The 20,560-nt window shown below is 38.9% G+C and overlaps 1 protein-coding gene across 1 annotated transcript; it reads right to left on the bottom strand.

The window, feature by feature from the left end:
* Positions 1-14,670: 14,670 nt before the first annotated feature.
* LOC126715116 (probable leucine-rich repeat receptor-like protein kinase At1g35710) lies at positions 14,671-17,839 on the bottom strand. Its single transcript, XM_050415555.1, has 2 exons — positions 15,577-17,839; positions 14,671-15,282 (listed from the first exon to the last, which is right to left on the bottom strand). Exons 1-2 carry the CDS (start codon positions 17,672-17,674, stop codon positions 14,882-14,884), a joined length of 2,499 nt encoding a protein of 832 aa, XP_050271512.1. The 5' UTR covers positions 17,675-17,839; the 3' UTR covers positions 14,671-14,881.
* Positions 17,840-20,560: the final 2,721 nt, after the last annotated feature.

Raw genomic sequence — 20,560 nt, 5'->3', positions numbered from 1 at the left:
GATGAGTCGCTCTCACTAGCAATATTGCACTATCTATAGTAGAAGAAAAGGAAAGAATGAAAATAACACATGCTACTATTGGTTTAGAGATCAATAGGAATGGTGCCATGATTAGGTATAACTAATGAATTAATCTGCAGCTGGTTAATTGCTAGGCTGATTTTGCCAGAGGACTTAAAAAGGAATCTAGGGAAAGTGATAGGCAGGGTACATTAGTTACTGGTCTTATGTTCTGTATAGAAAATATTTTGGTTTCTACATTCTACTTTGTAATTCCATGTCCTATCTTTTATCTGTCAAGAAAATTTGGTTATGCACGACTTGTAAGCGGAACCATCCATGCAAATTCATTGAGGGGCTAAATCATTGAGTCCCCAGCTTCAAAAGGGCTGTAAACGAGCCGAGTTTTATCGAGTAATGCATGTTCAAGCTTGGTTGGTCAGGAAAAATCAAAAGCTCGAGCTTGGCTTGAGCTTGTGACAAGCTTAAAAAAAAGTGTTTGAGCTTGAGTTTGTGGGAAAGCCAAAAAGTTTGAGCTTGACTTGGCTTGGCTTGACTAATTAGTCAGTCAAACTCAAGTTTGATATCATGCTCAAACTTGAGCTCAGGTCAAGTTTTTGAGTTTGAGATCTAAAAAAATTACATTATTAAATGCTTAAATCTCTAAAATTAAGAAAAAAGAAAAATAAAATAGTATACTTATTTTATCATGCATCTAGTTTTACTTATGATTAGCTACTATTCAAATTAATAATTTACATAATTAAATTCATTCATTCATCATTCATTGTCTATAGCTTTAGCAATTTTTTAAAATACAATTTTTACATTCACATTAGATGGTGAAGGATTAGAAAAATACATGTTTGTAGCTATTATGAATGAGAAAATACTAACATGTTCCATAACTTTAGATGATTGATAGGGAAGGATCACATGTGACCTACTTAATTATTTATTTATTTTTAAATGTAACTATAGTCTAAAGTGGTTCTTGATCAGTTTAAAGGGAAGGAAAAAATTAAGGTAATATAAGTAGTGGTCTCATATTGGCCATGTCATTATTAAGATATATGTAATGAGTATATTTAGTTAACACATATAAACTTATAAATGAGTCTATACTTGAATTGTTGTGTATCAAGCCTAAGAGCTAATGAGCTTATTCGTGAACAAATTTTTTTGCTTGAGCTTGGCTTGTTTATTAAACGAGCCTAAAACTAAGGCTTAAGCTTGACTTATTTATAAACAAACAAACCTGAACAAGCTTTTTATCGAGCCGAGCCTGAATAGTTCATGATCGGCTTGGTTCATTTATAGCCTTACTAGTTTGGGTTATTAGCTCTTGACTATGAAAAATTGTGTCATTAATCTTAACCATAAATCAAGTATTACATGATTGGACCTATCATTGTTTGCCATAGTGACACGACTAGCATAGCAAAGACTGAACCGTGTCAAAGAATGCATTAATACTCTTTATTTGTTAGTGTCACTGCTCAAGACTAACAAATGTAAAATATCTCTTTTGATTTTTTATTTTCAATTACAATATACTTGTTCTAATGTCAGGAAGTCATTTTGTTAGGTTTAAACTTAGGATTTCAGGCTTTTGATCTTGGCCCAAGAAGACTTTAGAAGAGTCAAGGTCTTTTGTATTCATTTCTATCTTATTAATTATTTGCTTATTAAATTTGCCTTTACTAATATGGATTCTATAACGAGGAAAACACAGTACCAGTCTTTCTTGCGGTAATGCATATGGATAAGCCTTTGCAATCTCCACAATGCCTATTAGGATGATAGTTGTGTGGTATTAGAAAAGTGGTAAGGATTTATATTTTATGATGCAAAATACAGGCTACAAATCATAAATAAAAGTAAATAAACCTGACAGAAATTACATGATTCATATATCATAGTATGGTCGTACACATTTTTATTCACATAAATTCATTAAACAATATGATACTCAACCTAATGCAAGTGCTTCATGATGGAGTTTCACTCTCCAATCATATAAATATAGGTTTTCTGGTTCTTCAACTGCCACTGTGAAACTGCATGTAATGGGTTGGGTATTGGTTTCTTATGAGAAAGAAATTCTTGGGACACACATTTCATTGTAGGCTGCGACTTTGGTGTGGTGCCTAAGCATGCCAATGCTATAGTTACAACAATAAAAATATCCTGTTCAACTAGTTGATTCGGAGGTGGCAAGCGTTGGTCTAATATTTCATTCAACATAAAATTTTGAGAAGATGGTGATGATAATAAAGTCAAGAGATCTCTTGGATGTCTTCCCATTATTATTTCTTGTGCTACTACTCCAAAGCTATAGACGTCACATTTTCAGTCACCAACATGGTATACGCTAGTTTTATATAGAAAAAAGAAAAGAAAAGAAAAGAAAAGAAAAACAACGAAATCTATTAAAACAAATGTAATATCTTTCTCCTTTATTTTCTTTTTGAATTTTTATTTTTATATATTGTCTTGTTGAAGAGATTGGTCAAATGTTTTCATTACATAAAAATTCCATAGAAAGTGATTACTTGATACCCTGCATGATTCAATTCAGGTAACAAACAATAAGGTAAACTAGCGTGATCATTTGGAAGGCCCCACATGACTAACCTTTTAAACATAATAGGCAAAAAGGGGAAAACATATATGTATAGTACGAAAACAATAATTCACTTGGTGCAATATTGTAACGACCCCGCCCTAACTGTGTAGATATTGTCCACTTTGGGGCCCATACCCCTCATGGTTTTGTTCTTCCCCAGGTTGCGCTGGGGAAAAGGCCTCTACACATTAAAGGGAGATCATTCTTTATAAACACATTCTCATGTGCTTCCCTAGGCGATGTGGGATTCCATGGAATGCAAGACCCCCCTTTTTGGGTCACTACAATCCACCCCCCTTACGAGCACACGCGTCCTCGCGTGTGGGACCCACACTTCCGGTTAGGGCATGGCTCTGATACCATAATTGTAACGACCCCGCCCTAACTGTGTAGATATTGTCCACTTTGGGGCCCATACCCCTCATGGTTTTGTTCTTCCCCAGGTTGCGCTGGGGAAAAGGCCTCTACACATTAAAGGGAGATCATTCTTTATAAACACATTCTCATGTGCTTCCTTAGGCGATGTGGGATTCCATGGAATGCAAGACCCCCCTTTTTGGGTCACTACAAATATAACCCTAGGTCCCAACAACTAGGGTATTAGGATCAAGAAGTCTAGCTGTTCTAAAATCAGAGACAAAAGCCTCCAACTTAATGTTCAATAGAATATTATTGTTGGTTATATCTCAATGAACAATTACTGGGATGCATTCATGATGCATGTATGATATGTCATGTGCTATGCCTTTGATGATGTTCACTCTTTTTGTCCAATCCAATTCCATAGCCTTTGTATCGTTTCATAAGACATAAAATAGGCTTCCCCTTTCCATGTACTCATAGACCAAAAACATGCATTGTTTATGCAAACAATAGCCATGAAGTTTCACAATGTTTCAATGTTGGATTTTTGTTAACATTTTGACCTTGTTCTTGAAACTTTTGTCAAAAGTTGGGTCCTCGGCCTCTAGGCGACGAAGCTTTTTCATGCAACCACTTTGCCACTAGGTAATTGTGCTTTTTAAGCACTATCATAACCTTTTGCTCCAATACAATATCTAATGTCAAAGTTCTTTGTGACTCTCATGATGTCTTCATATGCAATTTTCCTATCATAAGTCCATATCGAGAACAAGTTCCCATTTTTTGTTACCCTTGATTCAGATTATGTTTTCAAAACTCGATTTCCAGAGTGGAAAAAATATCCAAGAAGTAAAATCACAATGAAAATAGTAAGGGGAACCAAAATTTTTATTTGGCACATGGTTTGGGAAGATGGAAGGCAAGGTGGGGCACCTTTGATGTTACCACATAAATCCTTGTAGCCAATGAATGTGTCGAAACTATAATTTTGGAAATTATGCAACCTTTCAAGGAATTTTATGACAAGTTCAAATTTATGTTAACAAGATAAGGGGGAATGTTGCCTGTGAGATTATTGTAGCTGAGGTCAATCAAATGTAGCAAATAAAGGTCTCTAATTTGAGAGGGAATGGTTCCAATTAAGTAGTTGTGGCTTAAAGACAACATGCCCAACGAAGAGCAATTAGCTATTTCTACTGGGATGGAACCACTGATTTGATTCCAACTAAGGTTCAAAGTTTCCATGTTAGTTAAATGACCCATTTTTGGAGGAATGGTACCATTGATTTGGTTTGAATCAAGAGACAATGCAACCAAATTGTTTAAATGACTTGAGACAAAGGGATTGTACCACTAAGCTTGTTATTGGTGAGGTATAGGTAACTCAAATTTTTCAATGTTGCGCCTATTTCTGGCAGAATGGAACCATTAATTTGGTTTGAATCCAGATACAAAGAGACCAATTTGGATTGGAACAGTGAGCTTGTTATCAAAGAGGGACAAGAAACTCAAATTCTTCATGTTGCCTATTTCTGGCAGAATGGAACCATTAATTTGGTTTGAATCAAGCAACAAATAGGCCAAGTTGGTTAGAACGAAAATAACACATACTACTATCGGTTTAGAGATCAATAGGAAGGGTGCCATGATTAGGTATGGCTAATGAATTAATCTGCAGGTGGTTAATTGCTGGGCTGATTTTGCCAGAGAACTTAAAAAGGAACCTAGTGAAAGTGATAGGCAGGGTGCATTAGTTACTGGTCTTATGTTCTGTACAAAAAATATTTTGGTTTATACTTTCTAGTTTGTAATTCCATTGTCCTATCTTGTATCTCTCAAGAAAAGTTGGTTATGCACGACTTGTAAGCGGAACCATCCATGCAAATTCATTGAGGGGCTAAATCATCTGGTCCCCAGTTTGGTTTATTAGCTCTTGACTATGAAAAGTTGTGTCGTTAGTCTTAACCATAAAGCAAGTATTGCATGGTTGAAGGACCTATCATTGTCATAGTGGCACGACTAGTATAGCAAAGCCTGAACCGTGTCAAAGAATGCATTAATACTCTTTATTTGTTAGTGTCACTGCTCAAGACTAACAAATGTAAAATATCTCTTTTAATTTTTTATTTTCAATTACAATATACTTGTTCTAATGTCAGCAAGTCATTTTGTTAGGTTTAAACTTAGGACTTAATGCTTTTTGATCTTAGAAAAAATTTTGTGGAGAATGTCAAAAATCATATGACGAAGATTGGTGGAAATACTATGGAATATTTAATTGAAGTTAAATATGGTGACTCCATAAACCACAATTCCAGGATTCGATTGATTTATTTAAAATAACATCATTTTGAGCTAATGTGGTATTTAAGTGGAGGCGGTGACGGAAAAAGGGAACCAGTGGGTATGGAATAATGGGACTGAAGGTGAAAGTCCGTGGAGTGGAAAGGAAAAAATACTCTCATGAAAACCATTTCTGGAAAGAAAAACAGACTTGGAGTCCAAATTATAGAGCTTGTAACCCTTGATTATAAACTTGGATTCCCTGATTGCAAACTCTGAAACCATTATTTGACCGCCACAATTGTTTGAAAGTTCTTGCCACGGCCTCCATTTGAAGAAAACGAGAGGTTAGGAATTTCGTAGCAATAACAAACTCACCCTTTCTATGATCTTTAGTAAGGATGAAAATAGTCTATTCCTTTTCTGATAGAGATAGGTTACGCCAACTCATAGTCAATTGCTCCATTTTCAGATAAGGAAGATACACGTGTAAAACCAGAAGGAGAGTAGATCAAGAACTGTTTCCCAAGAACCCCAACAATAAGATTACCACTAGCTCAATGAGTATACTTAATACTACTTGAGGACAAAAAACAAAGACAAACTCTTCGAAGAAGGGACAAAACTTCTACAACCTAAGTGAAGCAGGGGGCCCTATTTTCTTAGTGACTGAGAGAATTTGAGTGGCTCAGTTGAAAAAGATTGAATTGATTATTAAATATGGTGACTCCATAAACCACAATTCCAGGATTCAATTAATTTATTTAAAATAACATCATTTTGAGCTGATGTGGTATTTAAGGGTCACCGTATCCACGGTTCTGTTTTAGTAAATGAGTATTTTTCAGTGGTTGGCATTTTTACAACTCAAGTATACTTGAAGCAATTCATTCATGCGGAAACAAATTCATATTGAACATTTTGGTACTAAAAAATCAAAATGTACTTTTAGTCAATATTTTAACGGACCACTGCATCAAAAAATGTCATTCAATTTTCTAGTTCCTAAACATATCTGTTGTTTAATTTGAGACATTTCTTGCTTTTTTTTAACTCCAAAAAGGAAACTAACATAGTCAAATATACTATTTTTTTTTTATAGGTAAAAATAATTTTATTAAAAAGAGATTATAAGAAAACACAAAATAGCCTAAAGAATTACAATTGAGAAAAGTTATTGTGGGGTCCAATAATTGACGGGCCAGGCCCACTTGCTGATGGAGGGTCCAAAGGCCTAAGCCGAAAAAAGGTCATGGCCCGAGCTCAAGAATAGTGTGGCCCAATTGGCCCGGAGAAGCAGCCGAGGACAGTGCAGTCCTCGGCTGACCCAATAACAAGGGCAAAAAGGTAAAGGGACATGCTTGAAGGGAAATCTAAAATATCTAAGAAAGGCTTCCTTTGCCATCTTCCCCATGCATATCTCTGCGCCTAACAGAGCCTTATCCATTAACTTTATCAACTACTCTCAACGACTTAGGTCTGGGACTGATGGGACAAGCATCAGTCTTGAAAAGGTCGACCCTACACGTGGACGAAGGAAATTGAACGCATGCTAGTATAAAAGAAAAAATATGTAACCTAAAGAGGGGGTCTCTGGTTCTTTCTCTGGCTCTCTCTCTCCAGCCCTACTGGGGAAAAAGGGGCTTCAGAGGTGAATACCCCTGAACCATGCATGAATATCTTAACAAAAACCACCGCCGGGCAAACACGACTTAGCCTTTCGATCTCACTCTCTACAAATGATATTGTATGGGCCCATTCACGTCCTGACCTAACAGCTATTATGTTTCGTTTCGGAACGTGACCCTACAATTGGCGCCGTCTGTGGGGAGGCTTACGCGTGAACTCGAACGGCGATGGAGTTGAGTTTCTGTTGAACAGGGGTCTACGAGAACGCCTTTATGACCGGCGACACCTTGTCGTTGTTCCGACACAAGTTCCCACCAGGGGCTACGCCTCATAATGCCAGTGGCATGGCAAGTCTAGGGGCTCCAAACACCAAGATAGCTTCCTCCGCTTTATTCGAGGAGCTAACCTTTAAGAAGTGGATAAATGAACAAGAAAATATAAGTTTTGGACAGAACCAAGGCCTTGTATGGTCCTCGGACCCAAGCCTCTGGGGAAACCAACTACTTACAAAGAAAATACAAGTTTTGGACAGAACCAAGGCCTTGTATGGTCCTCGGACCCAAGCCTCTGGGGAAACCAACTACTTCCAAAGAAGATACAAGTTTTGGACAGAACCAAGGCCTTGTATGGTCCTCGGACCCAAGCCTCTGGGGAAACCAACTACTTCCAAAGAAGATACAAGTTTTGGACAGAACCAAGGCCTTGTATGGTCTTCGGAACCAAGCCTCTGGGGAAACCAACTACTTCCAAAGAAGATACAAGTTTTGGACAGAACCAAGGCCTTGTATGGTCTTCGGACCCAAGCCTCTGGGGAAACCAATTACTTACAAAGAAAATACAAGTTTTGGACAGAACTAATGCCTTGTATGGTCCTCGGACCCAAGCCTCTGGGGAAACCAACTACTTACAAAGAAAATACAAGTTTTGGACAGAACCAAGGCCTTGTATGGTCCTCGGACCCAAGCCTCTGGGGAAACCAACTACTTCCAAAGAAGATACAAGTTTTGGACAGAACCAAGGCCTTGTATGGTCCTCGGACCCAAGCCTCTGGGGAAACCAACTACTTCCAAAGAAGATACAAGTTTTGGACAAAACCAAGGCCTTGTATGGTCTTCGGACCCAAGCCTCTGGGGAAACCAACTACTTATAAAGAAAATACAAGTTTTGGACAGAACCAAGGCCTTGTATGGTCTTCGGACCCAAGCCTCTGGGGAAACCAACTACTTACAAAGAAAATACAAGTTTTGGACAGAACCAAGGCCTTGTATGGTCCTCGGACCCAAGCCTCTGGGGAAACCAACTACTTACAAAGAAAATACAAGTTTTGGACAGAACCAAGGCCTTGTATGGTCCTCGGACCCAAGCCTCTGGGGAAACCAACTACTTCCAAAGAAGATACAAGTTTTGGACAGAACCAAGGCCTCGTATGGTCCTCGGACCCAAGCCTCTGGGGAAACCAACTACTTCCAAAGAAGATACATGTTTTGGACAGAACCAAGGCCTCGTATGGTCCTCGGACCCAAGCCTCTGGGGAAACCAACTACTTCCAAAGAAGATACAAGTTTTGGACAGAACCAAGGCCTTGTATGGTCTTCGGACCCAAGCCTCTGGGGAAACCAACTACTTGCAAAGAAAATACAAGTTTTGGACAGAACCAAGGCCTTGTATGGTCCTCGGACCCAAGCCTCTGGGGAAACCAACTACTTACAAAGAAAATACAAGTTTTGGACAGAACCAAGGCCTTGTATGGTCCTCGGACCCAAGCCTCTGGGGAAACCAACTACTTCCAAAGAAGATACAAGTTTTGGACAGAACCAAGGCCTTGTATGGTCTTCGGACCCAAGCCTCTGGGGAAACCAACTACTTCCAAAGAAGATACAAGTTTTGGACAGAACCAAGGCCTTGTATGGTCTTCGGACCCAAGCCTCTGGGGAAACCAACTACTTACAAAGAAAATACAAGTTTTGGACAGAACTAATGCCTTGTATGGTCCTCGGACCCAAGCCTCTGGGGAAACCAACTACTTACAAAGAAAATACAAGTTTTGGACAGAACCAAGGCCTTGTATGGTCTTCGGACCCAAGCCTCTGGGGAAACCAACTACTTCCAAAGAAGATACTAGTTTTGGACAGAACCAAGGCCTTGTATGGTCCTCGGACCCAAGCCTCTGGGGAAACCAACTACTTCCAAAGAAGATACAAGTTTTGGACACAACCAAGGCCTTGTATGGTCTTCGGACCCAAGCCTCTGGGGAAACCAACTACTTATAAAGAAAATACAAGTTTTGGACAGAACCAAGGCCTTGTATGGTCTTCGGACCCAAGCCTCTGGGGAAACCAACTACTTACAAAGAAAATACAAGTTTTGGACAGAACCAAGGCCTTGTATGGTCCTCGGACCCAAGCCTCTGGGGAAACCAACTACTTACAAAGAAAATACAAGTTTTGGACAGAACCAAGGCCTTGTATGGTCCTCGGACCCAAGCCTCTGGGGAAACCAACTACTTCCAAAGAAGATACAAGTTTTGGACAGAACCAAGGCCTTGTATGGTCCTCGGACCTAAGCCTCTGGGGAAACCAACTACTTCCAAAGAAGATACAAGTTTTTGACAGAACCAAGGCCTTGTATGGTCTTCGGACCCAAGCCTCTGGGGAAACCAACTACTTATAAAGAAAATACAAGTTTTGGACAGAACCAAGGCCTTGTATGGTCCTCGGACCCAAGCCTCTGGGGAAACCAACTACTTACAAAGAAAATACAAGTTTTGGACAGAACCAAGGCCTTGTATGGTCCTCGGACCCAAGCCTCTGGGGAAACCAACTACTTGCAAAGAAGATACAAGTTTTGGACAGAACCAAGGCCTTGTATGGTCTTCGGACCCAAGCCTCTGGAGAAACCAACTACTTGCAAAGAAAATACAAGTTTTGGACAGAACCAAGGCCTTGTATGGTCCTCGGACCCAAGCCTCTGGGGAAACCAACTACTTACAAAGAAAATACAAGTTTTGGACAGAACCAAGGCCTCGTATGGTCCTCGGACCCAAGCCTCTGGGGAAACCAACTACTTCCAAAGAAGATACAAGTTTTGGACAGAACCAAGGCCTTGTATGGTCTTCGGACCCAAGCCTCTGGGGAAACCAACTACTTGCAAAGAAAATACAAGTTTTGGACAGAACCAAGGCCTTGTATGGTCCTCGGACCCAAGCCTCTGGGGAAACCAACTACTTACAAAGAAAATACAAGTTTTGGACAGAACCAAGGCCTTGTATGGTCCTCGGACCCAAGCCTCTGGGGAAACCAACTACTTCCAAAGAAAATACAAGTTTTGGACAGAACCAAGGCCTTGTATGGTCCTCGGACCCAAGCCTCTGGGGAAACCAACTACTTCCAAAGAAAATACAAGTTTTGGACAGAACCAAGGCCTTGTACGGTCCTCGGATCCAAGCCTCTGGGGAAACCAACTACTTACAAAGAAAATACAAGCTTTGGACAGAACCAAGGCCTCGTATGGTCCTCGGACCCAAGCCTCTGGGGAAACCAATTACTTAAAAGGGAAAACTGCGCTACATGGATTCTCTAGTTTGCCCTTGGATCCTCAACACTAAAGGGACCAGTATGGAATGGAGTAACATGTTTCCAAAAACATAATCGAAGTCATGCAATGCTCGGTCACTCTCCCGGATGAATTATTTAGAAGTTGCCGTTCTCAGACAGTATTCTCGCGCTTATTACAGAACGTTCAACCGTTATCTTGGTTATTTTCCTAAGTTTAACTTACTATGAGTTATTATTATTATGCTCGATAGTGTCAGTAAATTGGAATTAGCTGGAGTGTGTTTCAAGAGTTCTTGCTTTAAAATGCCGCCGAGGAGAAACACACACATGGAGCGCACCCATTCACAGAGTAATATTATCAAAGGAACAGCATTCAAAACAAGTAAAGAAATTTTCATTTTTTACTAAAGCAAAGAAATAGTACAGCGTACAATGAAAAGCTAGAATCAGTTTGTGTCAAAGCTCACTACATAACTGAAAAGAAAGGAAGATACAAGAGAATAAAGTAAAGCCGAGGAAGTAGATCAGAGGAGAGGTTGGCTACAGCTCCTAGACCATGTTCTTCCTCAATGCTTTCACTTGCCCACAACTCAAACAGCAAAAGAGACCCAACTTGAGCCTGACACCGCTGAAGGAAAGGTGCAGGGAGTTGGAAGTTGAAAGGCTTTCTCTAAATATTCGCCCGCCACAAGGCAGAGGCGCTGATGGCGGAGAACCTTTCTTCTGACACACCAAAGTTCTGGTATGAACAGAACCTGCTTCGGATTTTGACTAAAAGAGGGAGAGACATCCTTTCCCCCCGATTGAAATGGAGTACTCTCTTGAACTTATGCTTCCTGTGCCCATACCTCACCATTTTTAGTCTCATAAGGGCACGGCGCTTCCGGGGCGGACAGATTTCCTTCTTCCCAACCCTCGCCTCAGACATACTGTGCTAAAAGAGGACAGCTCTGAGTATAGGAGCTGTGATTTGGTAGAAAACTAAAGAATTGGTGCGAGGATGAAGTAACTTTCTCTCCTATTTATTTAAAGAGATGAGGTGGTGGCATTTAATTCACGCATCGTCCCAAGGAACACTACAGACAAGATGGCTTAGGCTCAATCTCCAACGCCACTTGCAACCAGGGGATTGAAGGAGTCTCTGGAAGGTGCACCTCGAACATTGGGACGCCAAAAAGTACTACGTAACCAAAAACTACTTAAATACCCTTTAAGCTGTGGGCCAAGCGGATTCGCGGCCCAAGCCTGTTCTGCATGGGGGCCTAGGGGCAATGGCCCACACCGAGGAATAACTGTTGCCGAGGACAACTTCCTGCTCGGCACCTCGTGAATTACTTGAGGAAAGGGAGAAACTAAATTCAAAAAGTTTTGGACAGAACCTAGGGCTTGTATGGTCCTCGGACTCAAGCCTATGAGGAAACCAAGTACTGAGAAAACCTGAGTTTAGGACAGAACCTAGGGCTTGCATGGTCCTCGGACTCAAGCCTATGGGGAAACCAAGTACTGAGAAAAAATCTAAGTTTTAGACAGAGTCCAGGCGTTACGAAGTCCTCAGACTCAGGCCTTTTGGAAAACCGACTACTCGAATGGGGAAGGTTCTCGGCTCAAATACTGTAAAAGGTTAAAGCCAGTGTGTTAAGAAGATGGCGAAACGACCCAACTTTTATTAACTTAAGGAAGCTGTCCATTCGGCGAGTGACATGTCCTCGAATAGTTACTTCCTACACCGTATCGAGCACTTAGTCCTCATCTTGGCTAATTTTAAGGTGAGTTTCGTTCCTCACTGGTCGGCTTTGCTATGTTAAATAATTTTATTAAAGCTATGGTAACACCTTTTTATTAGCAAACACTTTAGCTTTAGTTATCATTGATTCAAATGCTATATTATGGTGCCGAGCGGCGTTTGTAAACTCGTAAAAACATGAAAACATAACATGCAAAATAAGGTAACAGCAACTCTTATTAATATGAAAAATTTTTACAACGTACAAAGAAGGGCTTAAACAAGCCTATACAAAAGATGAACTGCCAAAGCAGCAATAGCATCCGCAATACAGATAAATAAACAATCAGGTGTCTTCTAAACTCGCCTTCAAAGTCTCTCCAATCTCTGCCTCAGTACTGCTCATATCAGGAGAAGAACCTACTTTAAAAAAAAAAAAATGAATGAAGGAGAAGGAAGAAGAATTGGAACACATGGAAGCACTTCAGCGAGCTCTTGTCATCAAGGAGCGCAAAGGAAGAAGAAGATGGAGGACATGAGCAGAAGATGGAGGAGATGAATGAGGAAGATGGAGGACGTGAGTAAAAGAAGGAGGAGAAGAAGAGGGAAGCAATGAAAAGAAAGTAAAAGGAGCAAAAGAGGGAGAAGGAAGAGCACCAGGATGGATCTGGTGGGGGAAAGAAGAAGAAAGAAAAGTAAAGGGTGGCGCCAGTGAACGAAGAGAGGAAGAAGCAGGGGCATTCAGTCCCTGCCCCAGTCCTGACTCCTAGCACACCGGTACCACATTAGATATGCTCATGAGAGAGCGGGTGGTGATGATGCTGTGTGTCCTCGGCTCAATCACGTCGAAGGTGCGACGTGACGAGTTCCTGCTTCGGATTTTGGCTGAAAGGTAGGCGGGATAAATCTTGAGTCTCTGCCATCCTTGCCCCGACCGAGCCATCTCGAGCTTGGTCAGAACAAGGTGTTTTTGGGAGGGAGAAAGTTTCTTCATCACCTAGGACTGTGGCGAACGTATTATGAGTCGACGTATAATCAGAGGGTAAAAGTGAATTCTGGGGGGAATCTAAGGATTTCAGTTTTCTGGGGGATTAAGTGATTCACATATGAAAGAAACAACTCATGTCCACCCTCTTTATATAAGGGACGAAGAGGATGGCATTAAATGTGTTCTGATCTTTAAGGAAATCTGCCAACAAAAATGCGCCTGTTCCGCTCCCCCACGTTATCAGTAGCCATTGAATTTGAGAGGTCTCGTGAAGGGAAAACATTAAAGACCTACTTCGGGTAGCCAAACGGACAGAACGTATAAAGGCTAAATCAAAAAGGATATCTCGTAGATAGGAGCGTTTCCTGGGCATTCGGATAATTGCCAACGCCAGGGAAGGGTCGAATTAAATGAGCCGTAATAAAGGCTCGGAGTTACCAAAACCCCCCTCTCCAACCAAGAGGTCGGACAGCAGGGTTTTGAGGGGCTATTGTGGGGTCCAATAATTGACGGGCCAGGCCCACTTGCTGATGGAGGGTCCAAAGGCCTAAGTCGAAAAAAGGTCATGGCCCGAGCTCAAGAATAGTGTGGCCCAATTGGCCCGGAGAAGCAGCCGAGGATAGTGCAGTCCTCGGCTGACCCAATAACAAGGGCAAAAAGGTAAAGGGACATGCTTGAAGGGAAATCTAAAATATCTAAGAAAGGCTTCCTTTGCCATCTTCCCCATGCATATCTCTGCGCCTAACAGAGCCTTATCCATTAACTTTATCAACTACTCTCAACGACTTAGGTCTGGGACTGATGGGACAAGCATCAGTCTTGAAAAGGTCGACCCTACACGTGGACGAAGGAAATTGAACGCATGCTAGTATAAATAAAAAAATATGTAACCTAAAGAGGGGGTCTCTGGTTCTTTCTCTGGCTCTCTCTCTCCAGCCCTACTGGGGAAAAAGGGGCTTCAGAGGTGAATACCCCTGAACCATGCATGAATATCTTAACAAAAACCACCGTCGGGCAAACACGACTTAGCCTTTCGATCCCACTCTCTACAAATGATATTGTATGGGCCCATTCACGTCCTGACCCAATAGCTATTATGGTTCGTTTCGGAATGTGACCCTACAGTTATCTATATATGAAGTTTTTGTGAGACTCCATAAAAAAACTACTCTTGAATAGAACTAATGAAGGATTAAACTTTTAATGAACCTGGCAAGACAAATGGTTCTCTCAAATAGGGGTGGTCCTATTACACCATATCATTTTTCCGCAAACTAGCCAAATATGGGTTCGCCCTTGACAATGAAAAGCTCTGTTATTGTTTGTAACCGTAAAACTAGTAGCACGACAAAATCATGTATGGGTCCCATCTGATATTAATATGAAAGAAAATATTATGATTTTAATATTTGCTTTATATATATATATATATATATATATAAAAGAAAATATTATAATTAAAACTTTCAAGGAACTAGGAGAGTCCATGGTCCGCCCTAATAGTTCCTTCATTGATTAGACACCTATATTTCATGATGCAAAATACGAGCCACAAATCATAAAGAAAATAGATAAACCTTACAAAATTACATCATTCTAATGGAATTTTCTTTTCTTACCCAAAAAGAAAAAAAAAAGAAAAAGAAAAAGGAAATCATTCATACACAACAATTTCTTTTCTCATAAGTTCATCAAACCATATGGTACACAACCTAACAACATGCACTACGTGATTGAGTTTCACTCTCTCCCATCATATAAGTTTCTTGATTCCTTAACTGCCATAGCGAAATTGCATGCAAGGGGATGGCTAATGGTTTCTTACCTGAAAGACATTCTTGGGACACCCATTTCATCGTAGGTCGGGACTTTGGTTTGGTGCGTAAGCATGCAAAGGCTACAGAAGCAGCAAAGAAAATATCTTGTGCAATTGAACGATTTGGTGGTGGCAAACGTTGATCTAATATTTCATTTAACATCAAATTTTGAGAAGATAACGTTGATAATGAAGTCAAGAGTTCTCCTGGGTGTTTTCCCATTAATATTTCTAGTGCCACCATTCCAAAGCTGTAAACATCACATTTTTCAGTCACCACCATGGTATACGCCAATTCTGCATAGGAAAATAAATGGAAGCTATTTAAAAATGTAATATATTTATCCAATATATTTTTTTAAAAAATTTTCTACTTGAAAAGGTTGGTCAAAAGTAGTTATTGGATAAAAATTCCATAGTGAAAATGATTGCTTGCACCCTGCATGATTCAATTCATATAAGAAACAATAAGGTAAACGCTTGGTTGGAGGAATCAGGATATAGTTATAAAAATTGCCACATGGCTAACCTTTTAAAATAATAGGTGTTAAAGGGATAGGATATAGTTATAATAATTACACAAAAACTCACCAGGGGCAATATAACCATAGGTCCCAACAACTAAAGTTTGGTTGGAGGAATCAGGATCAAGAAGTCTAGCCGTGCCAAAGTCGGAGACAAAAGCCTCTAGCTCAGAGTTCAATAAAATATTGTTGCTTGATATATCACGATGAATAATTACTGGGATGCATTCATGGTGCATGTAAGATAAGGCATGTGCTATGCTTTTGATAATGTTCATCCTCTTAGGCCAATCTAATTCCAATGCTTCAACATCGTCACTTAGGATACAAAATAAGCTTCCCCTTTCCATGTATTGATAAACCAAAAACATGCATCGTTTATGCAAGCAATAGCCATGAAGTTTCACAATGTTTCGATGCCGAATTTCCGTTAGCATTTGTACCTCGTTCTTGAAACTCTTGTCAAAACTTGGGTCCTCAGCCTCTAAGCGATGAAGTTTTTTCAAGGCAACAACTTTACCGCTAGGCAATTGTGCTTTGTAAACACTACCATAACCACCTGTTCCAATGCAATATCTAATGTCAAAGTCTTTTGTTGCTTCAATGATATCTTCATATGCAATTTTTCCATCAAAATTCCATATTGAGAATAAGTCCCCATTTTTTGTTCTGCTTGGATTGGATTGTGTTTTCCCTATAACCCAACATCGAGAGTAGAAAAAACACCAAAGAAGTAAAAGCACAATGAAAATTGTGAGGGGAAGTGACATTTTTATTTTGCTCATGATTTGGGAAGATGAAAGGCAAGGAGAGAAACCTTTGAAGTCACCACATAAATCCTTATTGCCGATAAATGCATCGAAACTATGATTTTGGAAAAATTTTGAGATTTGACCCTCCAAAGAATTGTATGACAGGTTAAATTCCAAGTTAACAAGATAAAGGGGAATGTTGCCTGTGAGATTATTGTAGCTGAGGTCAATAAAACGTAAAGAACTAAGGTCACTGAATTGAGAGGGAATGCTTCTATTTAAGTAATTGTGACTTAAAGACAAGTTGGCTAGTGAAGAGCAGTTAGCTAATTCTATGGGGATAGAACCACTGATATGATTCCAACTAAGGGACAGAAAGGACAAATTAGTTAAATGACGTATAGTGGAAGGGATTTCACCAACGATGTTGTTATTGCTGAGGTCCAAGTATGTAAGACTCTTCATGCTGCCTATTTCTGGGGGAATGGAGCCGTTGAATTGGTTTGAACTAAGATTCAAATCTGTCATACTATGGAGATTGGTGAAAAGGCCCAGAGTTGAAGGAATTGATCCTGTGAGTTTGTTAAAACCCAGATATAAATATTGAAGATTTTTTAAATCTCCCAACTTGTCGGGGATGGAACCAGTGATCATATTAGAATCCAAATCCAAAGCCGTGAGATTGGTTAAAAGGCCCAGAGCTGAAGGAATTGATCCTGTGAGTTTGTTATAACCCAGATCTAATGCCTGAAGATTTTTTAAATCTCCCAATTCTTCGGGAATGGAACCAGTGATATTATTAGAAGACAAATACAAACCCATGAGATTGGTTAAATGGCCCAGAGCTGAAGGAATTGATCCTGTGAGTTTGTTATAACTCAGATCTAATACTTGAAGATTTTTTAAATTTCCCAATTCTTCGGGAATGGGCCCATTGATTAGATTTTGATAAATGAACAAAGATGCTAATTGAGTGAGGTTCGTGAGAAAAAGAGGGAAGTGACCTGTAAGATTATTACTGGAAAGAGATAGGAAGGTGAGTTTTGAAAGAGTACCTATCTGTCGAGGGATGCTCCCTCGAAGTCCAGTATTCCGAAGATTAAGACGGACTAAATTTGGGAAGGAAGAGAAGTTGAATTTCCTAATAATATTATCTCCCAGATAGATCCCACCCATGTTAATCACTGCGACGCTTCCGTCATCATTGCATGTAATTTCCTTCCACTCGCAATGATTAAAGGACGTTTCGTTGGACTGATGAGTCCACCACCCACTGTCCCGCAGAGCCTTCGCCTCTAGTGATGATTCAGATGCTGCCACCGAGGCAGCTGCAATAAACATATTTGTGGAATGCATGAAGACACAAAGGACCCATGATACTACCACAACGGAAATGGAAACTTTGGAAGCCATGATATTGTTGAAGTGTATGATTGACGAGTGTAATGGCAAGCGGTCGATTTTTATATCCACGGCTCAACACACTTTAGTTAAGTAAGACACGGCCAGAGAGTGAATATATAGTGGGTATCTTAATTTTTTTTTGACTTCCAAAGAATACCAACGTGAATCATATTGAAGTGCAGAAAAGATACTCGAAATCAAACCGCTGGATTCCATGTATTCTTCCCGGAAATATCTTCATTATCATAGTACAACTATATTTCCACATTGTGATGTGATTGAATTAATGTATCTAACGGACTTTCTGAGAAGCTTGCATTTCCTAGTCTTGACTTTGTTACTTTTACCATATGTCCACACGGTGCTTTAATCTTATAATTGCGACCCAACCAAATACTAATATTGGAATATGGGAAAGGCATGTAAATTTCACGTCAGGGACGAACTCACATGGTATGGGTAAGTGTCTGCATATAATCTAAAACAAAAACAATTTCCACTGAAAGAAGCCTTTTAAGTTCCATATTCCTCTATGCATGGGTTGGATTCATGTTAGCCTCCATTTTAGCAATTTTATAGTTATTGGAGATTAAGCCTAGTTAAACTTGGTCATTAATGTTAGGAATTTTTTTAGTATGGAATCATAGCCATTGGCTTGAATGCACAGACACTTTATTTGGGGTGTTGTACCTATGTCATATTTGTGTTATATCCGTGTTGTAATGGTGGCTTATTTTCCGTATCATGTTATAATTTTTCAAAAATTACTCGTGTCGCTGTATTGTACCCGTACCCATACTAGTGTCCGTGTCCACACATTTCAAAGCCATAGGTCATTGTCAAGTTTTTATGTATATTTATTTTTATACATAATTGGATAATTGAAAATTAAAATTCGCTTGAGAGTTAAAAATCTGATTAGTGACCGAGTAGATTAATTGGTACTCTGATATAGCAAAAACTTCAGTTGCAACTTTCAGCTGGAAGTCGTACACAATTTATTACTGGCGACTTGTCAAAGAAGGGGAACCACCCATGCAAATGCAATAAGGACAAAACTCATCTACCCCCAATTATGGGTTAGGTCTTTTTAACTTCAAGTCAGGATCCTGTTACTGTCAAATAAATTTTTCTCTGAAAGGTTTTTGGATTAATCATAGTGCCATCATTTCCCAGATCAAAGCAGCTAATTTTCTATTGCATGGGTCCCTTTGCATAGATTATTCAAAAAAAAAAAAAAAAACACAAAAAGGATTTTAACCAAGGTTTACCATAACATTTTGCTCTCTCTCTCTCTCATATAAATACATGATAAATCATTCTATCTATTCAAATACAGATCAAAGTAAAACCATCAAAGGGAGCTGGATCTTTTATTGTGTTTTCACAATTTTTTAACCTACTGTTGAAAAACAAAAAGGAATTAGTTGGAAGATGCGTGAAATAATTGCACTAAGGTAGGTGTTAATTGGGTGGTTAATTATATAATACTACAAGAGTATCATAAATTTGTAGTCTCACATTTCATGTGAATTTGGAGATCACAATTTATGTGAGAGGATGAAATATAAATTTATGGTATTTTTGGAATATTCTATAATTTTTTCAATTTAGTTTTGATACTTTTGATTTAAATAATTAATCCATAAAAAGTTCAAAACTAGTTTTTTGACAAACTAAATATTTTTGTAAGTTGTTCAAAAATTCTCTTTCCTCTACCCCATGTGTGTGATTTTATTACAAAAAAATATTTTGCTCTTAATGTTTAACCTAATAGATACAATATTTTTGTAAGTTGTTCAAAAATTCTCTTTCCTCTACTCTACCCCGTGTGTGTGATTTTTAGATTTTTTCATTCAAGCGGTCACTTTTCTATAGCATGGGTCCCTTTGCATAAACTAAATCCAGTCTGCCAGTCAGTCAATACAGGCTTCTGAATTATTAATCAAAAGAACCTTAAAAAAAAAGAAGAAGAAAGAAACGAGGATGGTTAACCCAAGGTTTACCATAACATTTTGCTTTATACACACACACACATTCAACCACAGATCAAGGTAGAACCATCAAGGGGAGCTGGATTTTTTTACTGGCTGGATTCATGCTGGCCTTCGTTCTTGCATTTTTTGTGATTATTGGAAATTACATGTGGAATAAGTTGGTTCTTTCCTATTGAAATTGAACTGTGGTTTCTAATAAGTGGGAAATAATACCAAAATGTTAATTTTTGACTTGAAGTTTATAATAGCTAACCCAGGATTGGGGCAAGGTGTGTTTGATCAAGATTGAATTGATTGAGAGAGATGAAGAAAATCATATGATCGAGATTATTGGAAATACTACGAAAGATTTAATTAATGTTATATATGATCGATGGAGACTCCATAAACCATAATTCCAACATTCAATAGATTTATTTAAAACCACATTGTTTTCTGCTAATGTGGCATTATATTTAACGTGTAATCCCTTTCTCCCTTCCATTCCTTATCTTTGACTCTAAGGATTACACACCTCCCTAATACTGTAATTATACGAAGTGATTGCTTGCTACCATGCATGATGATTCAGTTCATTATAATTTATAACAGACAACAAGGTAACCAATCTAGCATGATTATACGGAATGCCCCCATATAGCTAACTTTTTAAAATAATATGTTGGAGAATGGAGAGTTATAAGATATTGTATGAAAAAAACAATTCACCGGAGCAATATAACCACAAATCTAATAGATATAATAATATTATGTGCACACTATACTTATCTAAAAAAAAATATTATATCCACAACATTTTCAAAACAAATTTTAAATGGTAAATTGTTCTTGGTTTTAATTTAAACTCATCTTTAAAATTATATTTTACCCACAACTTACAAAGTATACCAACGTGAAT

The sequence above is a fragment of the Quercus robur genome, chromosome 2, assembly GCF_932294415.1.
Source record: "Quercus robur chromosome 2, dhQueRobu3.1, whole genome shotgun sequence".
Lineage (NCBI taxonomy): Eukaryota > Viridiplantae > Streptophyta > Magnoliopsida > Fagales > Fagaceae > Quercus > Quercus robur.
This window is presented reverse-complemented; position numbering and strand designations above follow the sequence as displayed.

Bases quoted from the DNA above. Each gene is read 5' to 3' on its own strand.
- LOC126715116 (XM_050415555.1), bottom strand. From the start codon at position 17,674: ATGGCTTCCAAAGTTTCCATTTCCGTTGTGGTAGTATCATGGGTCCTT. The intron at 15,283-15,576 runs GTGAGTTTTTGT...TTTCCTATGCAG, and splicing joins CTATGGTTATATTGCCCCTG to AATTGGCGTATACCATGGTG.